Source organism: Lissotriton helveticus, chromosome 12 (genome assembly GCF_964261635.1).
Source record: "Lissotriton helveticus chromosome 12, aLisHel1.1, whole genome shotgun sequence".
NCBI lineage: Eukaryota > Metazoa > Chordata > Amphibia > Caudata > Salamandridae > Lissotriton > Lissotriton helveticus.
In genome coordinates this window covers 679300109-679325150 of record NC_136073.1, presented here as the reverse complement: position 1 = coordinate 679325150, position 25042 = coordinate 679300109, and the positions used below count along the sequence as shown (strand labels likewise).

General features: G+C 45.0%; 1 protein-coding gene across 1 annotated transcript in view; it reads right to left on the bottom strand.

The window, feature by feature from the left end:
• Positions 1 to 25042, bottom strand: part of GLG1 (golgi glycoprotein 1) — a 694561-nt gene that overhangs the window by 443335 nt on the left and 226184 nt on the right. The window contains exon 7 of the mRNA XM_078669216.1: positions 9399 to 9582. Within this exon, the coding sequence (XP_078525342.1) occupies positions 9399 to 9582 (184 nt within the window). The remainder of the gene's footprint in view (positions 1 to 9398; positions 9583 to 25042) is intronic.

Genomic DNA, 25042 nt, shown 5'->3' with positions numbered 1-25042 from the left:
AGGCTCGTATTCAGGCATGCAATCTGCAAGGCTCCCTGTCACGACTTAAAAATGATGTCCAACACTGGCAAGCTTTCCGCCTCTCCCTCCTGGATAGATCAGCACAATTTAAAATGATGGCATTACTGCAACTTCTCTACATTCTGCAAAATACACAATTTCCGATTCCTGCTCTACTTTAACTAAATAGATAGTGCAGTCCGAACCCTCTTACGTGATCGGGGATCCCCACGGATCGCACTCAACAAACTGACCCATAGCTGGTAAGAGGGAAGAATTGCACTGCCCCACATTCAGACTTATTATAGAGCGGCTCAACTAGCACCTATAAATCAATGGGTTCACCAACCACTATCGGAACCAGCCTATTGGATGGATAGGCTAGTTCTACAGCCGAGAGAATACCTCCAAGCGCTCTATACTGATCCACGGCGCCTGTCACTGGAGGGGCCCACCGCACTAACTGTCCGTTTATGGCACTCAACCATATATATTAGAAACTCATTTAAAACTTCCCCGACACCCTCATATCCTTGAGTGTCCATTGGGGACATGACATCACAGACCTACAAGAACAAGACCGGATGGAAGCTTTGGCTTTCCCAAGAGAAGTAGCCATTAGAGCCCGCTTCAGATTGGTCCAGCATAAAATTCTTCACAGAGCCTACATCTCCTGTAACACGTTGGTAAAAATGGGTAGAAAGGCAGACGCACTTTGTTACAGAGTTTGTGGTGAGGAGGGGTTGTTCTACCATATCCTGTGGGCATGTCCAAGAATCCACGACTACTGTGATGCTGTAGTGTCCTGCATGTCCGGGATAGGGGGAGAGGCACCAACACTCTCCCAAATGGTGTCTCCTTAATGTTTAGTAAGATCAGGCTCTGGGACGAGCAGACCAAACCTGGACCACCTTAGGTCTAATGGTAGGGAAAAGTAGCCAGTTGCTGGGGGTCAGATGCTCCACTGACCCTTCAATACTGGAAGACAGACATGGACTGGTGTAAGGCGACGGAAGGAAAATGCTACTTACCAGTATGCATCGGTTCTTGGCATGTAGGGCTGCTGACATTCATATCGCCCACCCTCCTCCACGGTGCCCGTCACAGCTGCAGGGTTACCTTCTTAACATACACTTACGTGGTCATCTCTTACTTTTCTATACTCCATCTTTACCACAATGGCGAAAAACAATCTGAGGATGGAGAAGATGCCCATGTGCACTGTAGTCCAGGGGAGGAGTCACCCGTCTCGTGCTACTTCAAAGACTCTTCCAAGACAACAAGGTGCAAACATCCGGACCCAACACTAGGCGGCGATCTATGCTAAGATATGAATCAGCAGCCCACATGCCTCGAACAACCCACATGCCTCGAACAGATCAGTTTATGTGAACAGAGGGTGCCCAGGAAAAATGTGGGACAAATGGAATGTGTATAGAGGGAATCCATGCACGGCCCCCATTAGAGGAACAATACAGCTCCAAACTAACCTGGATACTAATTAAAAGTTGTAACAGATCAGATGAAGGCGAATAGGTTTCGTGATAGCTCCCGGTGGGAGGAGGTGAACCTACAATATACTGTAATGATTCGACTGTAGTGCTTTTTCATACTTGTAATGCAATGAGGGTCTTAATGCGGTCTTAATTAAAAGATACGTTTAAAAAAAAAATAAGTGCTGGGGCGTGGCTTACGCGCAGACGGGTGATGGCGATCCCTCGGTGAGCTCCGCGATGTTGCGAGCCTTCAATGCTGTTTTCGGACCTCAGGCGACATTATAGAGGTTCCTGTTGGCAGTCTCAGACGTCGGGAGGTGCCGGGAGAAGAATGCTTTCCATGCTGGCTGCCTGCTGACCCTCATTATCTTATTTTCATTGCCGGTAATTTCTTTCCAATTTCGGACGCGAGCGGCCGCCATTTTGTGCCGCTGAGCCCGCGTCCTCTTTACAACCCACGAACTCTTATTACTGGCTGATTAAATGGACTTGCTTTAACTACATTGCGTGCTAATTCTCTTTTTGGTTTCTGCTGTTTGATGTGAAGCATCTCCTATGTTTATGGGCACCTTTCTCCTCAACTGCCTCTACTTCTATATCTGAGGTAATGCTGCCGCCATTTTGTGTTCTGGCGTGGATGCTAATTTTTTAATATTTGGTGGCCCCTGCTTCATCGCTCACCATGGAAAACTTCAGAATACATTATGTTGGCTAACTGTTGCTGGCTTAATTTCTAGAGCATTTCACTTATCACGTATCCACCTTTCCTCCATTGCTGTAATGTGGTTTAAACCGTGATGTTCATAAGCTCTGCTTACTGGTGCAAATGCTCATTTTTGTTATTTTCTGTGGCTCATGTATTCTGCTCTCCTTGCAAACGCCTTGGAATATACTATGAATGGTGCTTATTTCGGATTTATACTCCACCTCATTCTGGAAGTTCTGCCTCTCCTGTGACTGGTCTATGATCTTTTTTTTCTTTTAGCTAGGCATTCAGTTATTTGCTGCAGGGTCTCTCAATATTTCTGTATGCCTTTTGATTTCTTCCCTGACAACCATATATTTGTGCATCCTTACTTATTCTACATTGTTTTCAACGAGACTGTTTGTGCCTATTTTTTTCTGCACTTGAAATTTTCAACATGTCTCATGAGTCTGGCAATTCGAAGCATTCTCCCACTGGAACTAAGGTAAAGAGACCAAAGAATGACCCTTCTTCTCCTACGTCATCGCCAAATCCTGTTCTGGATTCTATTTTAGAAGAAGTTTGCAGTCTTCGACCTTTTATGACCGCTACCAATGTCAAACTCAATCAAATTGAAGCAAAACTGGCTGTTATGGATGGTAAAGTTCTAGAAATGGAACAACGTATCAGTGATATTCAAGATATCTCCACCAAGGTCCCTCTATTAGAACAAGAGATTCATGGGTTGAAACTTCACACTGAGGACCTTGAAAATCGTAATCGGAGGAACAACCTACGCCTTTACATACTTCCTGAAAATGTTGAGGGATCTGATTTGGTGTCTTTTCTTCAGAAATTTCTATTGGATCTTCTGGAACTTCAACCTTCAGCACAACCACTTAATATTCAGAGAGCTCATTGTTTAGGTCGTCTTCAGCCTAATGCCTCTAAACCTTGTGGTATTATTATGCTTTTTCTCGAATTTACTGAGTTAATGTCTGTGTTGAAGGCTGCTAAGCTCAAGAGGCGGCTCATTTGGTCTGGTCATAATATTTTTATTTCTCAAGATCTTTTTAGTGCAACGAATGCTCGACGTAAAGAATTTTTGAATCTTCGACCTCAGATGAGACAATTTAATATCCAGTATGGCATCCTTCCTCCTTGTTTTTGTAAAGTTACACACAATGGTCGTACTCGCTCATTTGATGATCCGCAGAAACTACAGTCTTTTTTGCAGAACCTTTCTTCTTTTGGCATGGATACTAATGATTGATTTTACTTTTTCCTTTACGTCACCTTTCCAGTCTGAATTGCTCGAAGTTTATTTTGTTTGTCTGTTTTATATTTCTCCTCTACAATTCTTTCGTCCTTTGTCGTTTCTGTAGTCTTGAGTTTTCTGTCTCTCTTATCTTCTGTGTTGCTCACTGGGGGTTTGTCTCCTCTTCGGCGTCTCTATGCTCCTACTATTTTGGTTTCACTTTTCTCATCAGACCTGGTTCTTTTGCTTTGGTCTGTTTACTTCTATCTGTTCCTCTTTCCTTACCTACTTCTTCCTCCTTTCTCTCTTACTTTCCCCTTTTCTTCTCTTTTTGTTCATATTTTCCTTATTTGGGCTACATCCCAATGGGCGTGTATTTTTACTGGCTGGTCTCCTCCTAAGTGTATTTTCTCTTGTTTTGCAATGTTATTTTTTTAAATTTACATCTCACAATTTTTGGATGTTCTGGTATTCTGTGTAACATTATATGTTTATTTATTTTTTACGTGGTCTGTTTTTTCTTTCAGATATTTCCCTGTAATGTTTCTCATCCCTTCGTGTAATACCTTCCTTACCCTCCATTATGTGTAAACTCGTTACGTGGAATGTCCGTGGTATCGGGAACCCGGTCAAGCGTCAAAAGGTACTGTCTCATCTCTCCAAACTTAATTCTCACATTGCTTTTCTTCAAGAAACTCGCTGTACTGAAGCTGAATCACTTAAGCTAAAGAGACAATGGGTTGGTCAGGTTGTTCACTCCTCTACCTCCAACAAAAAAGGTGGGGTTACCATATTGTTTCATAAATCTTTCTGTACAAATTGTATCCACTCAAACTGATGAAGATGGTCGTTGGGTGATGGCAAAGATTGTTGTCCACAATAAAACCTTAATTTTATTGAATATTTATGGCCCGGTTAAACCGGACCCTCAGTTTTGGAATAATATTAAAATTTTACTTTCCTCATTTGATTGTCCCAATGTGATTGTTGCTGGGGGTTTTAATCAATGGTTGGACCCTTTTTCTGACAGATTATCGAAATCAAAATTTAACCCAGATAAAACGCACAAAGCTTTTCAATCTGCCATCACTTCTCGTCCGATGTATGATGTTTGGAAGACTTGTAACCCTGATTTGCTTGAATACACATTTACTCTAATGTTCATCAAACAAGATCTAGGATTGATTATATTCTTGTTAGTAAATCACTGTTGCCGTCTATTCAAGCCTCTGATATAGGCTCTATTTTTATTTCTGACCATGCTCCTGTACATGCCTCATTAGATTTCTCCCTTACTTCCTCTCACTTTAGTCGATGGAAATTAAATACTTCTTTATTATTTGACCCTGTTTTTGTTAAAGAGGCTACTGCATTTACTAATGATTTTTTTACTTTTAACAACCCTAGAGATACTACCATTCCTGATAACCGGGATGCCTTCAAGGCTTCTTTCCGTGCCTTTACCATCTCATATGTTTCTAGCAAGAAGAAGGTGTCACGGAAAAAATACGAGGATCAGTTAAGTCGACTTAAAGAGTTGGAACATACTTATTTCACCTCCAAATCGGCTTCTGCACTTCATCAGTTGATCAAAGCTAAGTCATATCTTAATAAATTGGCTACGACTGAGGCTTGTAATATTCTCCTTAAAATAAAATCCAAATACCATGGGGGTCAAAATAAAGCCAGACGTATGTTAGCCAATTATCTAAAGACCAAGTCTAAACGTAAAACAATCGGTCCTATCCTAAATTAATCCTCTATTAAAAAGGTTTCATCGGATGAAGAAATTGCTGATGTTTTTCATACGCATTATCAATCTCTTTATTCTGATGATACCTTCCCCACTACTCAAAATGTACATACTTTTTTTTCTGGCCTTTCCTCTCCACCTCCCATACCCGACGAATTTAATGCTTTAGAACAAGATATTTCCTCTCAAGCGATAATTAACGCAATAAAATCATTGTAAAAGTCCAAGGCCCCGGGTCCTGATGGCCTTACCGCTGAATTTTATACTACGTTTTCCTCCATTTTTGTCCCTAAGCTCTTGGCGCTTTTTAATTTTTTCATTTCCAACGCAAAAGCCTCCGGATCCTTCATGGATGCTTTGATCAATATCATTCCTAAACCGGATAAAGACCACTCCTACTGTAAGAATTATCGTACCATTTCCCTAATAAATTATGATTGCAAAATGTTTGCAAAAATCCTTGCCACCCGTCTTGAGAATGGGATTCCTTTATTAATTAAAACAGACCAGGTTGGATTCGTCAAAGGCAGATTGGCATCTGATAACGCACGAATGTTCGCTAATGTTATCTCTTATGCCAAAAAATGTAAATCTCCCCTTGCCACCCTCTCTTTAGATGCAGAGAAGGCTTTTGGCCGTATTAATTGGCAATTTATGTTTGCAACTCTCCAATGGTTTGGTTTTGGCCCCTCCTTTATCTCTTTTGTTAAACTATTGTACTCGTGCCCCAGAGCTAGCATTTTTGTTAATACCTTTTCCAAATCCTTCCCTCTATCACGGGGCACTAGACAAGGATGTCCTCTCTCTCCTTTACTTTTTATCCTTTGCCTTGAACCCTTTTTAGAACGTATCCGTGTTAATGCACAAACTCGAGGCTTTCAGCATAATTCCCTTGAAATGAAAATTTCTGCCTATGCTGATGACATATTAATTTATATGTCCAATCCCACTGAATCTCTACCTCCTTTTTTGGATGAAGTGCGACTATACTCTAGTATCTCTGGTTATAAATTGAATCTTTCCAAAACTGAGGTTCTACCCTTGAACTCTTCCTGTTATCAGTTTATGTTTGATAATACGGAGTTTGCATGGTGTCCGTCCAAAATTAAATATCTTGGAATCTGGTTTGCCCCTTCCTTACATGATACTCAAACTCACATTCAATGCCCTAATATCCAAACTCAAGTCACTTTTACTTACTTGGTCTCCCTTCTTTTTATATTGGTGGGGTAGGTTAGACACCATAAAAATGATGATTGCTCCACATGTTTTATACACACTCTCTATGCTCCCTGTTAAAATTCCCCTTTCTTATTTTTCTCAACTCAATTCTATTTGTTCCAAATTCCTGTGGAATAACAAACACCCACGTATTGCCATTGCCAAGCTTATTCGGCCTAAGGGAGAAGGTGGGGTTAGTTTTTCAAATTTCAAACTGTATCATTCTGCTTTTTTGCTTATACAATCCTTTGCTTTAGCTTATGACTTTGGTGATACTCCTCTCCCAACCTGGATTGTTTATGAGCGCTCCCTCCTCAAGGATTTCCCCTTTTCGGATGTCATCTTCATGTCCAACAGTACTTTTCTATCTACAAACCCTATCCTAAAATACTCCAGATACCTGTCATTTACTACCTTTTCTGTTGGTTTTACACCACTCCAATGTTTCCTTTATTCCGCTTTATGGTTCAATAAATTTCTTAAGTACAAGGGTAAATCTTTCTATTTCAAATATTGGAAAGAAAAGGGTATCCTCTACGTACATCAACTGGTACGTCTTGGTTCTGTTCTTCCTTTTCTTACCCTACAGGCTACATTTCATTTACCAGACACCTCCCTTGCTCAATATATCATTATTTCCACTGCTATACAATCACATCTAGCCACTTTTGTTATTCCTGCTGCTACACCCTCTCTCACTCCTTCTCCTTTATTCTCACTTTTCCCCACTCATAGACCCAAAGCTGCCCTTGTTTATAAGTTACTGTTATCTAATGTTGATGAAAGACCTAAATCCCATATTGAACTCGCTTGGGAAAATGACTTATCTGTTTAGTTTTCTATTGCCACTTGGGATAAGTTATGGTCCAAATTGTTCAAAGTTTCTCCTGCTGCCCATATTACGCAGTCCCTGTTTTTTCATTTATAACAGAGCTGTTCTCACTCCTGTTTGTATTTCTAAATTTTCCCCATCCTCTTCTCAGATGTGTTGGTCATGTTCTACTGTTAAGGGTACACTAATGCATCAATTATTTGAATGCTCTCATGTTTCCTCGTTCTGGCAATCAGTTTGGGATATTTGTATGCAAGTTTTTCAATGTGCTTTTCCAATGTCTTTTCAAAATGTTTTTTTAGGCTCTTTATCTGCTGAAATTAATAACACATCCCCTATTTCATTATTGTTTGACCTTTTTATCGCTCTTGCTTTTAAAGTTATTTTATCCTTGTGGAAAGATACTTCTAAAATTTCTTTAGTAACCTAGTGGAATTTTGTTTGTGATGAACATAGGATTTCTACTGTCTCTTCTATTTCCATCTCACAAAATTAAGTCTGACCTTCTCTGGTTACCTTTCACTCGTATCTTTCTACATCTGCCCCTATGTTCTAGCTTCCTGTGTTCTCTTCAAGTTTCCCCTTCTTTATCCCTTCCTTTTCTTTCCTCTTCCTTCTCTCTTTCCCTCTCTCTTCTCTTTTGCAATTTTTCTTTTTCTTTCATTTGATCTTTATAGTACTTATTTTGTCCTATTTTGTACTTCCTTGATTTATGAATATATTTTGTATCTTACACCTGCATTTAGTATTTGTATTTCAATTGTACTTTATCTTGTAAAACTTTAATAAAAATCTCCTAAACAAAAAAAAAAAAAGAAGTAGTTCTGTCACTTTGAAGTAACTTAAGTACCTCCTTGGCATGACTGAGAATCTGGTTGAAAAAAAGCCTCTAAGCTAAATCAAGCCCAAAAGGATATTTCCTTACTACTATAAATCCCAATCCCTTCGAGTATCTCCTTATATTGACAAGAAAGTTGACATACTAACATATGATGCAACATTCAATCCTAAATCGCTTAAGTTAACAGCTACTTAACCCTTTCGACGCGCGTGACAAGGTCAGCTCGTCATGGGCGTTACCTGCGCTGCGCGTGTGACGAGCTGACCTTGTCACGTACCGAGGGTTTTTGCGAATCGCAGCGCGCAGCGGCAAAAACCGCTAGCGCGCATGCGGTTAATTAACAAGTTCATGTCAGAGTTACTAAGTAAACCTGTTAAAGAGCCATGCGCCAATAAGCTTTGTCTCCATCCCTTGTGAATCAGGAAATAGAACTGAACCTACCTGTGCATGCCTTGTATGACATTCTTTTAACCCTTCTGAGTAGGAGTTGTCACTTCCTGTAATAAAGTATCCAAGCGAGATCTGAATATATAGTGAGGGGGGGGGAAGGCTTATTAAGATAGCATGCCTTTCAGACCTCGCTGATTAGGCTGAATATAAAATAGCAAGTAATATATGCCTTGTGAACATCATTCAGACAGGCTGAAATCCTTAAACACACGACACCAAGACAACCAAATCAAAGCTTACCAAGACACAGGAAGACTGAAAAAATCTATAAGAAAAAGTCAGGTTGATGGAAGAAATTTCAATCAAGAAATATGGGTTTCCTAGACCAGTACTACGGCAAAAAAAATAATAAAGACACGCTAAGAATAATGATTCTTACTTGCATGTTCACTGATCATTTAGTTTAGGAGCATACAAGAGCAGGAATCAAAGTACTTGAGAACCAGGGGCCACATCCCTACAATTGTTTGCTTCACTGCACATCTGTCTACTTTCACCAGGAGTTAGTTGGTAAAAAAAAAAAAGCACACCAATCATCCTATGCATAATTAGGATAGGCTTTCATAAAGCACTCAACACTTTGTGCACCAAATCACAGAAACCAAACATTTAAAAGCCAAACTGGTCTCCTATACATTACATGAGTACAGCATAATACTTCCAGAACGGTTCACAAAATAAATGGCAGACCAGAACCTATACAAGCAATTTACTCCTTTCCTCAAGAAAAAGCAGGCTGTATAGGTAATCAACGGATTCTTCAGTGCACACAGTTAGCATTACAGCGTGCTTTATAAATGTTCCATTCCTCTTCATCACACTAGCTTGCACCCACCCAAAACAGCACTTTTATCAAACTTACCTCTGTGCACAGCAGACTCCAGACACATCAGAAGGTAGGAGAGTCTGGCTTCACGAGACCGGGGAGGGCTATCCACATTGCAGTGGTACTTCTTCAGGTCACTCTTGCAAGACTTGGCAAGTGAATAGCTGATCTTGTAGTCCTGGGCAATAAGCTTCTGCCGGGTTGTCAGAGCATCACGGCACTTGTAAAAGAAATGAATATGGGCTTATTTAACTTTCATCACGTTTACTATTCCATCGAGAATGGAGAGGAAAATAACTGTTCTAAACCCAAAAAGACATCAGTTGTGGCTATATGAAGAATTCAAGCTTAACGCGTGCTTTAGTTTGTAGATTCCCAAAAAAGAAACCAAGTATTTTGGTACAAAAAATCATTAATAACTGGAACAGACTCAAAAAAGGACAACGTTTTGACAGCTACTTTTACTGTAGAGCCGAATGGAGGGTGAGAGATTGGAATGGGCTTTACTGCACTTTATTTGCTTCGGGATTACAAAAAGTGTGGTGAGGTCATTTAACCTAAGTCTCAACTGACACACGCAAACCACACTCCAGCTAATCCTTCCATTGACATCCTTAAAGTCCGAATCTGAGTTAACAAAAAATTGTGATAACCTTCCAAGGCATATATGCACCACCTCAAATTACACATCTTGCAGAAAACCGCCTAAAACAGGACCCATACTTAAAGCAACACAACAAACTCTCTCAGACTGAATTCCCAATCGTAGGTTCTCCATGAAGGACAAGCATTACCCCGCTGTACGAAAAAAGATTTGGGGGTGGTTAAGTGTCACCTCAAACGATAAGGCCGCCACCTCTAGATGTCATACAAATTGAATAAACCTGTGCTCAATCCCAGGTAACATGATACAAAGCAGTCAAAGCTAGTGTGTAAGAATTAAGGAGTGAATGTATGTAAAACATGTCACAAAGCACAATTACATTTCCACAACTAATTTTAAAATAGAGAAATATTTTATGGGTAACATAAAACCAAAGACAAAAACAACAACAAAAAGAACCAATAATATGATTTTTAAAAGATTTGAGTGAAAACAGTGGCACAAAGCCCTAATGATAGTCTATGGAAGCAGTAGTCTAGCACCTAGGCATGATTTGAGGTTGACCATAACGGACAAGTTACTTACCTTCGGTAAAGCCTTATCTAGTAGAGACATGATCTAGCCGCAGATTCCTTACCTTTAAAACTCCCAGGCGTCAGACAGGTTCCGGGAGATTTTTCTTGAGTAGTACCCCTGCGCGTCGATAGGTGGCGGTTGACTCCACGTGACTTAGTTGGCGGTGTCTCGGTCATCGTGACATCCGTGTTGTCTATATAGGCACCAGCTCGGGCGCTGATGTCAGTACTTATCACAACTTTCCACGTCAGAAGCGCAGAGCCATGAAGTTGATTGACAATGGTATGTTTAGACAATTAGGGCCTGAAGGGGAAAGCGAAGACATTGATCCGTAGAGCGAGGAGGATGGTTGAGTCGGTAAGGAATATGTGGCTAGATCATGTCTACCAAATACGGCGTTACCGAAGGCAAGTAACTTGTCTATCTGATAGAGATATCTAGCAGCAGATTCCTCATCTTTGAACAGATACCCAAGCAATACCAACCCCAGACGAGCGACTGCGGAAAAGTTTACACCAGCAAGTCCTGTGGGACAAAACAGCCAAAAAGGCCCTCCCTATGGACCGGATTGTCCAGGCAATAATACTTGGTAAACGTGTGCAGGGATGCCCACGTAGTCTGGGAAACTAGGAGCGGGACACCACGCTAGAGAGCTGTAGTGGTTGCCTTGTGTGAGAAGTTGGCCTGATGTGCAGTGCTCACTATTCTAGTGATCACTATATATCAGTCCAAACAACCCTTATTGATGATTGGTTGTAAGTCAACCTTATAGACCAGCTATCCTAGTAGCATGGATACGAGCAGTCTAAGGCTAAGGCTCTAGAGGGCGTGTTAAGCCAGCTGTTTTACCATCACATTACCCCTTGAACACCCAGTGAAAGGACACCACACAAGTGTTATGAAAATAAACAGTGTATTTATTAGAATCACAACAACCCTGTACTCTTTATGAGGACAGGGTGCTAGGCACACAACAAAACTCTTACGAAAATACTTAAGTTAGCACGGTATACACAAATGCCCGAGGGGCACGAAAAACCATATACTTTAAAAGGGGAATGCGAAATTACTAGCAGGTAAGTACAGTACTAATAGGCTTTGGAATCGCTAGGACTTGACTATGGAATCGTTAGATTACTACTAGGAGGCCTAGGGGACTCGGGTGCAGAGTGTGCACTCTCACGCGGGATGCGGGACAAAGTCTATGGAAGCTAGTAACGCTAAAGTTAGTGTTCACGGGCGAACCCGACCTGGTAGGGAGAAAACGACAGTGGATCCTGACCCTTGGATAGTGAGGCTATGCTGGGGCACCGAAATGCCGAAGTTACCTAGCCCAGGGGCTGCAGCTGCATAGGTCTTAAAAGACGTCGGGAATCCTCGTTGCCGGACCAGGAGCCTGGAAGAAAGATGCTGGCAGGCGACCAGTGAAGATAGTTCGAGTTGATCCAAGCCTGGATCTGGAAGATGGATGACACCTGAAAGCAGAGGGGACCAAGTTCGTGACTACTAGCCAGTAGTCAGTGGGCACCAGGAGGGCACCGGATGATAGTCACCTCGACTAGGTGAGTGGGCGACGCTGGCTCTGCAGATCTCACGGACCAGGAGGCGTTGTCGGCGACCAGGATGGAGAGGCGAGCTGTCCCACGATGGATGAAGCTGTCGGCGTCGAAGAACCCAGGATTGGGCAACAAAGCCTTGGCTAATTCAAGCCCACGCGGTGGACTCAAAATGGCGTCTTGAGTGGACCAGGAGGGTCCGGGGTGCTCCTCTTCTGGAAGGGAGCAAGAGCCAGTCTGGAGCAACCAGACCAGCAGCAGTGATGTCGTCGGGCGTCGTTCAGAAGGCCACAAGCCAGCGGGCTAGTAGCCAAACAACGCGGTGAGCAGCAAAAAGCAGAAGGGCCCCACGCCGATCGTGGAGATGCTGGGGGGCTGCTCTTCGGTGCTGGAGCTGCTCAGGGTCGGGGCTTCTCGGACCCCAAAGCACTCGCCAGGAAATTACTCGGCGGGCTTGCTGTGCAGAAGTCGTGCAGTCTTGGCAATAGTCGGTCCCTTGAGGTCTCGTTGCACTCACGGTTCTCAGCTTGGCTGTAGAGGTGAGTAGAGGTCGGAGGTGCCAGGGAAGCCGGGTCTTGTCGAGCTGGGCAGTCGGATTCCGGAGGAAGGACTTACAGCAGACCGCAGTGTTCTTGCGATGGTGCCTGCGGATGCAGGGTGACTACTCCTTAGCCACAAGGGAGAATCTTGAAGTCCTTTCGTAGAAAGTCGTGTCTTGATTCCAAAGATGATCTAATTTGGAAGGGGGCCTGCTCCTACCTTTATCTGGAAAAAGGGGGCTGGCACGCGACTAAGTCCTGCCCTATGGGTGGGACCAGGAGGGGGGTGGTTACACCCACTTCCTTGGCGGGCTTTTCCCCAGCTCAGGGTCTGGAGTGTCCCTGGAACTGGTTCAAGCCGGCCTATGCATAGTGAGCACCGGGGTGCCACTTGTAGTCACCTTCCTCTGAAGCCCTGCCTACCTAGGATACACAAAATCCTGTCTGGGACGGTGCTGGCACCGCCCCTGGCAGGAAACCCTTTGTCCTTATCTCCTGCTCTGGGAGGACTCCCAGCAGCAGGAGGGCAGACTTGTGTCTCGGGGGCAGCATCCATTTTGTGGAGCTGAGGCTCTGTTTGACTTTAACCGGGGTTAGGGGTTACATACATGCTGTGTCCCTCTAGAAGGGTGGAATGCTAACCCCGTCGCCAGAATTGGCGAGGGGTTAGTATTCCAATTCGTATGACACCTTACTCGACATGTTTTAATAAAGCGATACCAGAGTTGGCATATAACCGCGAGGATTATAATGCACTTAAGAGTATATGGTATGCGATATCATGGAAACGGCTAAGGGATAGATCCCGAAAGCCGCAGACAGGCTCAGCTCATGCCAGAGCACCATCTCACACGATTCCAAGCACTCTGCCTTCAGGATTGTTAAGGCCTGCCATAGGAGTGACTGATAGGAGATCTGTGTGTCCATTTTGGGGTTAGATATAGGCATACTATATCTAAAGCAAAGGGTGAGTACACCACCTTGCCCCAGCTGTCGTGCAGCCAGTTGTGTCAGTTTAGTTAGTCAGTCCAGGGGTGGCACAATACATGCTTCAGCCCCTGGGAGACTTCTGGGTGCACCTCAGCCCTGGGTACAGGGACTTGGAGAGGGCCCAGTGCCAATTCAGTACCTGAGTACAATTTGGATAGAGAGAACAGCTAGGCTGTGGGTCTGATTAGCAGGCCCACAGCCAGGGAAAGTCGTAAACCAGTGCAGCAAAAAGCAAAAATCTGGGTGATCATAGGATTGCAGACCCTACTCTCCTACACCTTGGCTCGGGCAGAATGAGCTCTGAGGCCTTCAAGAGCCGGTTTCTTTGCCAGGCGTAAAAAAAATGTATGCAGACGTGTTGGAAAATGCACATTTTTGCATGGTTATCCCCCAATTTGTGCATGGTATCTGATGCACTTTGAATGTGTACTGGCTCCTAGTCAATCAGGTTCCCAGTGTCGGTTTTTTCCCAAAACTGTACCTTTGTTTCCACAACTGGCACGCCTCTGGCCTACTTAGAAGTCCCTTGTAAATGGTACCAGTGATAACAAGGGCCTTGTGACCAGGGAGGGTCTCTAAGAGCTGCAACATGTTCTGTGCCACCCTCAGAGACCCCTCATTAAACACACACACACATTACCATTGCAGACGGTGTTTTGGTAGAGACAAAACTTCAGAGTCGGCATGGCCACCAACCACTGCCTGTGGCATAGGTAAGTCACCCCTCTAGCAGGCCTCACAGCCCTAAGGCAGGGTGCACTATACCACAGGTGAGGGCACAGTTGCACGAGCAATGTGCCCCTACAATGTCTGTGCCATTCACAGACATTGCACGTTAAGTAGAGCCATATTGAGTGCATGGGCTGGGAGTTTGTTATCGAGAACTCCACAGCTCCATGATGGCTTTACTGAATGCAAAGGAGTGTGGTATCAAACTCCTCAGCATAATAAACCCACACTGATGCCAGAGTTGTATTTACTACAAAATGCACTAAGAGGGCATCTTAATGCCCCCTGAAAAACGACCAACTCCCTAGTGTCCAGCTGTGAGAAGTTGGCCTGATACAAGGTGCCCACAGAACTGTGCACATCATGCATCAGTCCAAACAATCCCTTATGGTGGTGGTTGTAAGTCAACCTTATAGACAAGCTATCCTAGAGGTAGCATTGACTAAGCAGCCTTCAGGCTAAACTCAAGAGGGCATGTGAAGCCAGCTGTTTTACCATATGCAATCCTGTAATATCAAATGAAAGGACACCACACAAGTTATATATTATAAAAATATATGTATTTATTACTAGAATAATCTTCTATACTCTTTATGAGTCTAGAGGCACAAGCGTTTAAACAAAAGCACAGTTAAACATACACAAGTTGCACAATTATGGATAGGGCCGGTGGCCACTCAAACCATATCAAAAAAGTGGTATAAGTATCACTTTACGAACAGTGGTAAGGCCTAGGGCCTTGGGAATCGCTTGGACTACACTGGACTAACAGCAGTTAGGACGGGAGTAGCCCGCGGGAATCGGGTGCAGCGCTAAAAGCACACGCATGCACCAATGCAAAGTCAATGGTGCGTAAAAGTTACAAAGTTACTGTTTTAGTAGTTTTCCGACTGGACTAGAACTTAGCCACTTAAAACTAGGACACTAGAGGTCTAAACCACTACAGGAGCACCGGCGTTCAATCATTACCTCACCCACAGGAAGCGGGTGCATAGGTGCCAAAGTGTGTCGGATTTCGTCGTGGAGTTTTATGGAGCCTGGAGATGAAGATGCTGCAGGCGGCCAGGAGAGAAGAGTCCGGTTGGATCCAAGAGTGGATCGAAGCTGTAGAGTACCTGAAAGCAGAGGGGACAGAGTCTGGGTCACTAGCCAGTGACCAGGATGGCACCAGGAAGGAACCAGGCGATGTCGTGCGCAATCAGGTGGTTGACGAGAAGCTTGTCTCCGCTGCCACGTGGACTCTGGGGCATCGAGGATGACCAGGATCGAATCACGAGCTGTCCCACGAAGGCTCTCGCTGTCGGTTTCCGGATCGGAGTCAACAGGCCTTGGCAAAGGCAACCCACGCAGGATTGGAAGATCGCTTCTTTCTCGGACCAGCAAGGTCAGAGGGGTTGCTCCTTTTCAGGGGAGCGAGGGCCAGTCTGGAGCAACCAGACTAGCAGAGCAAATACAAAGGTTAGTCGGTACTGGGGCCACTAGCCAACGGGCAAGCGACCGGAACAACGCGTAGAGCAGGAAAATGCAAAAAGGGCCCCACGCAGCACTCTGAGTGTGGAGGGGAGCTCTTCGGTGCACAATCTGCTCGGGGCTGGGGCTTCTCAAACCCCAATGCACAGCTTCGAGGGTGCCTCTGGAGCTGCACGGTCAGCACTTTGCAGTCTTTTCAAGATGGCTGGCCCCACGCTTCAGGTCGCCTCCACTGGTCTCAGATTCGCTGGGACTGTGGATCGGGCTGTTGGAAGGCGGGAACGCTGGGTCTTGTCGATCTCTGTCGCTCGAGTACCGGGGGGAACTGCAACAAAGCACACTGTTGGGCGCTGGATGGTGCCTGTTTGCACAGGGTGGTCACTCGTTGACCACAAGGGAGATTCTTCAGTCTTCCACATCGAGTGGGATGTCGAAGGGTCCAGCGTTCAGTATCAAAGTTTCAGTCAGGATAAATCTAATGCTCATGGGCACAGCTCCTACCTTTATTCCAAATCAAGGGGCTGGTTTACCTGCTAGGTCCCTCCTATGGGTGGGACCAGGGAAGGGGGTGGTTACACCCCTTTCCCTTTGACCAGTTTTGCGCCAGGGCTGGGGCTGGAGTGCCTCAGAACCGGTTTGACTGGATTTTGCATGGGACACCTTGTGTGCCCCAGGCAGTGTCTAGTTTCATTCAACCCTCCCTGCTCCAATCCACTATCTCTTGTCTGGGGTGGTGTAGCACCTCCCTGTGACAGGAAACTTTGTCCAAGCCTCCCCTGCCAGGTTTCGGTCAGCGGGACAGAAAGGTTTGGGTCCTATCTCGGACTGGCTTAGACCACTCCAATATAATAAACAAAACAAATAGCCAGACAGGTTTACTTTTTTAACTTTGAATCGCACCCAGCTAGTCAGTTCTGGGGGTTCAACTATTTTATTTTAGTCTTTTTATCTATTTAGAAAAAAAAAATTTCATTGAGTTTTTGGAATGTCGTCAAAAGAAACGGTTATCAAACAAGAAAGAATCCATACAAACAGAATAATAAAATCTCAGACTCTATGGGTGGTGTGAATAAATACCTGTACTTTGCACTTGTAAGCCACTCGTGAGTCACTTCAGATAGACGATTGCCTCGCAAGTGTACAGGTTCTGTAAACGGACAAGAATGGGAATGAGAACCCATTGTTGAGACTATTACTGAAATGTACTTCAATAACGGCTATGAGTGACCACTGCTGGCGAGCATACCTTCAACTTGGGCGGCGTAGCATATAGAGTCGGGGAGAGCCGGCCATTCATCGGTTCGGAGTTCTTAAGAACGACTTTTCGTTTTGTCGATTCTGTTCAAATTAGACCTAGCCGGAAATAACGGGGATTGTGTTAGGTATCCTGTCTCTCGTTCCGAATGCGGGTAAATGTAAACTTAACTAAACATTTGTACTCACTTGTTCGTTAAGTGAACTGCTCCGCTTGCTCGCATACGGCGTCTGGCGTTAGCACGCCGTATGCAGAATCGAAGGAATTAAAGGGGCCGCATGTTTTTCGCACGGCAGGGGAAGATGGTACTCGTAGTCAGACATAGCATTACGTACGGTCGTCACAAGAGCCCGTCACAGACACTGGCGCTAGAACTGCATCGTTAGTACAGAGAACTGGCACTGACAGGAACCTTGCCAATTTAAATCACAATTTATTATAAACAAGAAGCCAAATGGCTCATAGATTGCTTAATTCAGACAGTTCGTTCAGTCCGGAATTGGCTGTATCAAATTTCAGTATAAGACATGCTTCCTTTTGAGACAAGCGTATTTCTGGGTCACCACCCCCGCCGACTTTGATCACTGACAACACGGTCCATTTCAAATCATTCACCGTGTGGTTGTGGTGTAGAAAATGAGACGCCAGTGGTGCTGTAAGGGTTTTGTTGTTAATTCTGGAACAATGTTGAATGATCCTTTGTCGCACCTCCTGTGTTGTTTTTCCGATGTACACCTTTTTGCATGGACATTGGATCGCATACACTGCATACTTGGTCTTGCAGTTCGTATGTTCCTCATGCCGCCAGAATTTCCTTCCATCCGTGAACAGAGAACCTTCCATTGTAAGGTCGCACACGGAACAAGTGCCACATTTCCGGTGTCCCTTGACTGGATTCATTCCAAAGATGGTGCTCTGGGTGTCTCTTTTTCTTGGTGGTCGTGTAGATGTAATCTGCTGCCCTATACTCCTGTTTTTTTTTAGGGCAAACAGGGGTTGTCTGACGTCAGGCATTACTTCTTCCACTAAATGCCAGCAGTTTCGAATAATTTTCTGCAGGGGGTGTGTGTGAGGTCCAAACGTGGATAAACACACCATCCGCTGCGTGGGTGACCTTTGTCTCTTCTCAAGTAGATGCTCCCTTGGCGTCCATCTGGCCCTTTTCATAGAGTGTTTCAGGAGCTTACGTGGATAGCCTCTTTCCTGAAGTTTCTTGACCAGTGCTTGACCATGAATGTCAAAATCTTGGAGTCTGGAACAATTTCGTCTTACCCTGCGGAATTGTCCGTAGGGAAGATTATTCTTGAGACTCCGGGGATGATAGCCTTTGAAGTGAAGGGCGTTATTTTTATCCGTCTTTTTCTGAAACAGAGAACATGCCAACCCGTCAGGCGTGGCCTTAACTTCCACATCTAAGAATGGTAGTGCTTTAGCGTTAAAGGTTAGGACTGAACTTGATGTCCGGACTGTGATCATTGAGCCATACATGAAATTCTTCCAACGATTGCGGTGTCCCATTCCAGATGCACCACACGTCGTCTATGTATCGTAGCCACTGCTGGATGTGTGCTTGGTATGGATTGTTGTTATATACAAATTTTTCTTCGTATTGCCCCATGAACAGAATAGCCATTTCGGGGGCGAAAGGACAGCCCATCGCTGAGCCTTTCACCTGTAGGAACCACTCGTCCTCAAATGTGAAGAAGTTTCTTTTTAGCGCCAGTGACGCGAAGGCAACAATAAGCTCCGTTGGAACTCGATGGGGACAAGGCCTTTTTTCCCCAGATAGATTTCAAGGACATCCAGTCCATCTTGTTGCGGAATTTGTGTGTATAACGACGCTACATCCATCGTGACCATCAGCTGGGTTGTAGGATCTTTGGAATGAATCCAGTCAAGGGACACCGGAAATGTGGCACTTGTTCCGTGTGCAACCTTACAATGGAAGGTTCTCTGTTCACGGATGGAAAGAAATTCTGGCGACATGAGGAACATACGAACTGCAAGACCAAGTAAGCAGTGTATGCGATCCAATGTCCATGCAAAAAGGTGTACATCGGAAAAACAACACAGGGGGTGCGACAAAGGATCATTCAACATTGTTCCAGAATTAACAACAAAACCCTTACAGCACAACTGGTGTCTCATTTTCTACACCAAAACCACACGGTGAATGATTTGAAATGGACCGTGTTGTCGGTGATCAAAGTCGGCGGGGGTGGTGACCCAGAAATACGCTTATCTCAAAAGGAAGCATATCTTATACTGAAATTTGATGCAGCCAACTCCGGACTGAACGAACTGTCTGAATTAAGCAATCTATGAGCCATTTGGCTTCTTGTTTATAATAAATTGTGATTTAAATTGGCAAGGTTCCTGTCAGTGCCAGTTCTCTGTACTAACGATGCAGTTATAGCGCCAGTGTCTGTGACGGGCTCCTGTGACGACCGTACGTAATGCTATGTCGGACTACGAGTACCATCTTCCCCCGCCGTGCGAAAAACATGCGGCCCCTTTAATTCCTTCGATTCTGCTTGCGGCGTGCTAACGCCAGACGCCGTATGCGAGCAAGCGGAGCAGTTCACTTAACGAACAAGTGAGTACAAATGTTTAGTTAAGTTTACATTTACCCGCATTCGGAACGAGAGACAGGATACCTAACACAATCCCCGATATTTCCGGCTAGGTCTAATTTGAACAGAACCGACAAAATGAAAAGTCGTTCTTAAGAACTCCGGACCGATGAATGGCCGGCTCTCCCTGACTATATGCTACGCCGCCCAAGTTGAAGGTATGCTCGCCGGCAGTGGTCACTCATAGCCGTTATTGAAGTACGTTTCAGTAATAGTCTCAACAATGGGTTCTCATTCCCATGCTTGCCAGTTTACAGAACCTGTACACTTGCGAGGCAATCGTCTATCTGAAGTGACTCACGAGTGGCTTACAAGTGCAAAGTACAGGTATTTATTCACACCACCCATAGAGTCTGAGATTTTATTATTCTGTTTGTATGGATTTCTTGTTTGATAACCGTTTCTTTTGACAACATTCAAAAAACTCAATGAAAAAATGTTTTTCTAAAAAATAGATAAAAAGACTAAAATAAAATAGTTGATCCCCAGAACTGACTAGCTGGGTGGGATTCAAAGTTAAAAAAGTAAACCTGTCTGGCTATTTGTTTTGTTTATTATATTAGGTTTCGGTCAGCAGCAGGAGGTCAGACTTGTGTCGGGGCAGCAGCATCCATTTTGTGATGCTGAGGCTCTGGTTAGTTTTAACCGCGTTTACTGTTACCCACATGTCTTAGCCCTCTAGAAGGGTGGAATGCTACCCCCGTCGCCAGAACTGGCGAGGGGGTAGTATTTCAAAGCGTAGGACACCTTACACAACATGTTTTGGTAAAGCCAAACCAAAGTTAGCAATAACAGCGAGGATTATAATGCACTTAAGAGTATATGGTATGGCAGTATCCTAGAACAGCTATAAGGAAATGGTTCCGAAAGCTGCAGACAGGCTCAGCTCATGCTAGAGCACCATCTCACATAAAACCAAGCACTCTGCCTCCAGGATTGTCAAGGCCTGCCATAGGAGTGACTTATAGGTATATATGTGTCCAGATATAGGTATACTATATCTAAGCAAGGGGTGATTACACGACCTTGCCCCAGCTGAGTGATCAGCCAGTTGTGTCAGTTTGGATGGCCAGCCAGGGGTGGCAAAAGATATGCTGCAGCCCCTGGTAGGCCTTGGACGCACCTATGCCCTGGGTACCTATAGTACACTGTACAGGTGCTGATAAGGTGTCCAGTACCAAATTGGTGATGTACCTAAAGTACATGTCTGTGAATTTAGAGAGAGAACAGCAGGCTGTGGGTCTGATTAGCAGGCCCACAGCCACATTATTTCGAAAACCAGTGAAGCAAAAAGCAAAAATTGGGGTGACCATAGGAAAGCAGACCTTACTCTCCTACACCAGCTGACTGGTCTGCACCAGCCTGGCAAACACAGACATACATGTTTCTGACCCTCTGAGGTGGGAGCCCTTGTGCTCTTGTGGGTCGAGGACAAAGGCTGCTTGGGGTGGAGGTGCTTCACACCTACCACCAAGCAGAAACAGCATTCTGGTCTGTGAGCCTCAAAGGCTTCCTGCCCTTTGATATTTTAGCCAGGGCTTCTCCAGCTAGTGGAGGAGATGCCCACCCCCCCCTGATCAAGCCTGACTTTTGGCAGCAAGGTCGGCGGGAAAATTATTAGTCAGGAGAAGTGTGTCCCATCCCCCCTATCTGCCAGGACCACTCCTAAGGTGACCTAGACTCTCCTTAGGAAGTCCTCCATCTTGAATGGAAAGATTTGACCCCAATCAGATTAAGGGGATGCACCCTCCCGAAAGGGAGGGTAAATTCTAAGGTGTTGTCACACTAAAGACAAGTAACCCATTTGCTACCATCTGCCAGTACCTGTAACACCCCTAAATTCATTATTTAGGGGCACCCCCGAAACTTGATCCTCAGATTCCTGTAACCCAAGATGACGATGGACGAAGAGGACGCCGCACAGCAAAGCGAGAAGACTGCCTTGGCCGCAGCCCTACTAGCCTGTCTCCGGCTTCGAGCCTGAGAAGACGACACCGGTCCCATGGTGAGTGTCTTCCAAGAACCCCAAGAAGACGGACAATCTTCAGCCACGACCAGATCTCCAGAGGACAGCAGTCCTGTCCAAAGGAACCACCACCAAGGATTCCGGTTCCAGGAAGATCTGTGACACCTGCCCACTCTACACCAGATGCCCACGGCCAGAGTGGCTCATATGTTCTGTGAAGTCTCCTCAGTGACCTAACATCGTCTCCATTGGAGGCGGACCTCTCCTGGATCCCAAAAAGCCTCCTGCGCCATATACACAAATGATTTCCCCCCTGACCACAACTGGCTCTGACCGAGAAGATCATACATCAAAAAGTACCCCTGCATACTCAGCCCCCGAGCCTTGGGGAGCCCACCAATGGTGCCTTGGCCTCCAACTTACCTGCCCAACCGGAGGTCACCTTCAGCCAGCCTCCTGGGCCGAGCCTGCAGCTTCTGTGCGACACACATTTCTCACTGAAACGCATTGGACGCCCAACGCCAGTTTTGCACCAGCTACTCCCTTGCTGCTGGTGGTGTAAGCATTGGTTCTGCTTTGTGCCCCCTTGCTGATCTTAACCCCCAGAGCCTGTGCCCTGAAATCGCAGGTACTTACCTGCAAACTGTGCTTTTTCAAGGTGCCCCCAGTCTCCATGGATTTACACTGGGCCCAGTGACATCTGCTCCTGGCCGCCCCAGTGCCGCCGGTGGTGGTGGTGGTGCAGTACCTACCTTAAACTGAACCTTGTCCAATGTTGGTTAAAACCCCCGAAGAATGGGATTGTAAGTAAAGTGCTTACCTGCTAATGCATAGAACAAAACATATGCCAGAACTGAGACAGACTCCTACAAAATCTTCAAATAAACCCTTATGAATGAAACAAACGTCTGCTTGATCATTTGCACCATCTAATGATTTATTCAAATTATTTTTTTTGTATATTTTTTGAAAACACTATATTCTTAGTGCATAGTATCCTTACAAGAAATAAACAAACTTCTCTATACAAATATGTACAAAATATACACGACATTTACAATTAGCACATTTAGCCTGAACCACATACACACCTCTCTCAAACTTCAGACCCTCATACTATACAGTGGTCCCAATGTACACATTCTAATACCAAAAGAAAAAGAATGAAACACACTATCTTGAAAATGCACAGATATTTTTTCTTTTTTTCAATGAATAAAGCTACATTTTTCTATTTATAAAAACCCACAAATACATAGTCTGAGTGACCTGGGACCAGGTCGATGCGTTTCGAACCCTCAAACTGGTGGGGTTCTCCTCAGGACCAACAAGACGCTTGAGTCTTCTGGATCACTGTTTTCATGTGGTTCTGATGTTTCAGTATCCCCGTTTTGCTTGAAATATTTTTTGTTAAGGCACCCGGGCTACCAAGTAATGCCCAGATGCCTCCAGACCTAAGAACAACGTGGAGTGGATCCGTGGATCTGCTCTCATGGGACGCTGCCGAAAGATGTGCTCACGTCGCTGAATTATTCTCAATGTCGGCGGAGGAGCATACCGTAACTCCGTGATCTAGCGCGGCAGTGAATGCCTAAAGCAAGCCAAGCAACTCCCTTACTTCCTAGAAGTCACATGGGCACCTAGGACTTGGCTTCCAAGTTTGAGAGAGGTGTGCATGTGGTTCAGGCTAAATGTGCTAATTGTAAATGTCGTGTATATTTGTACATATTTGTATAGAGAAGTTTGTGTTTATTTCTTGTAAGGATTCTATGCACAAAGAATAAAGTGTTTTCAAAAAATATACAAAAAAGAATAATTTGAATAAATCATTAGATGGTGCAAATGATCAAGCAGACGTTTATGTTTCATTCATAAGGGTTTGTTTGAAGATTTTGTAGGAGTCTCTCAGTTCTGGCATATGTTTTGTTCTATATAGTATTTTGACTCAGCCTGACTTAGTTCGAGTCAAGGCCCATTACTGTTTTTTGGTACCTGCTAATGCATAGCACTGTTTTCATTGTATTCTATATATTGCACACAACTGTAAATTTTGTCATTGCTAAGTGAGATTGTTTCGGAGTGACAAATACAAGAGTATTTTTAAGACTGTAAAGCATTCCTTCTGCTTTGCAAAGCAATTCTTACTGCATTATTGAGAGTGAGGGTATAGAGTAGCCCCTTCAGACTATCTGGAGAATCCACCTGTCCGAAGAGATGTTCTGCCAGCTTTGAAAGACAGACGGGGACGTGTGGCCAATGAGAGGTCCATGGACTTGGCCATAGCACGCGAGCCCTTAAAGCGCTCCAGCTCCATTTCTACCTTGTCTCCAAAGAGACGAGTGCTATCATAGGGCATGTCCAGGAGAGAGGCCTGGACATCCCCTGAAAAGCCAAAAGTCCTGAACCAAGTGTGAAGTCGAACAGCCACAGTTGATGAAATTGCTCTGCCCAACAAGTCGGTCATGTCGAGACCACAACGAATTGCAAACCTTTCTGCATCTTTCTCATCTGATACTACTTGGGAGAGAATGGCCCAAGCCTCCTTTAGGACCTGTGGCAGTACTTGTGCAACCATTTCTCATAAAGAGTGGGAGTAACAGCTCAATAAGCATGCAGTGTTCACCAACCACAATGTCTCACCCCCCACTACCCAACATCCACCCCCTTCACCACTAACAAACGCCCATCCTCCACCCTGCACTCTCCGCCTACCACCAATACTCTCATCCACACCACCAACCTCTCCCCTATGTCATCCACGCCCGACCCTCCCATCCCCACCACCAACACTTTTCCCACACTGGACTGCATTTCGGCCTCCCTCCTCCAGCTCAAAGAAGACATGCACATCATCAAACAACAACTACTCTGTCTATCACACTCCAGTCACCCCTCACCCAACACCCTCCACCAGATCAAACAAGACATTCACATCATCAAACAATTACTCAGCACACACCCCAGACACCCCTCACGCGCCTCCACCATCACCACCCCTCCCAACTGGTCCTCCACCCGGGCGGTGAACTCTAACACTCGACTCCCACCGCACTGGACCTCAATCCCTGTTCACAACCGCGAAAACTGCCCCCATCGCTCCTGCAACCCTCTCTCGGACCTCGACACAATCACCCTCTTCCGCTCCTACGACTCAGCTCCCCATAGCAACACACCCGACACTCTCACCGCCATTCCTACGATTCACTCCAATCCCCTTAGACCCCCCACACTGAACAACAGAATCGCTATCCATAGTAACCTGAGTAAAGTCCCCCTCGCTCTAGAACCCCCTTCCACCCTCGACACACCCCGTCTCAAATGCACTCTCCTCAACTGCAGATCAGCCGCTAGACACTCCTCCG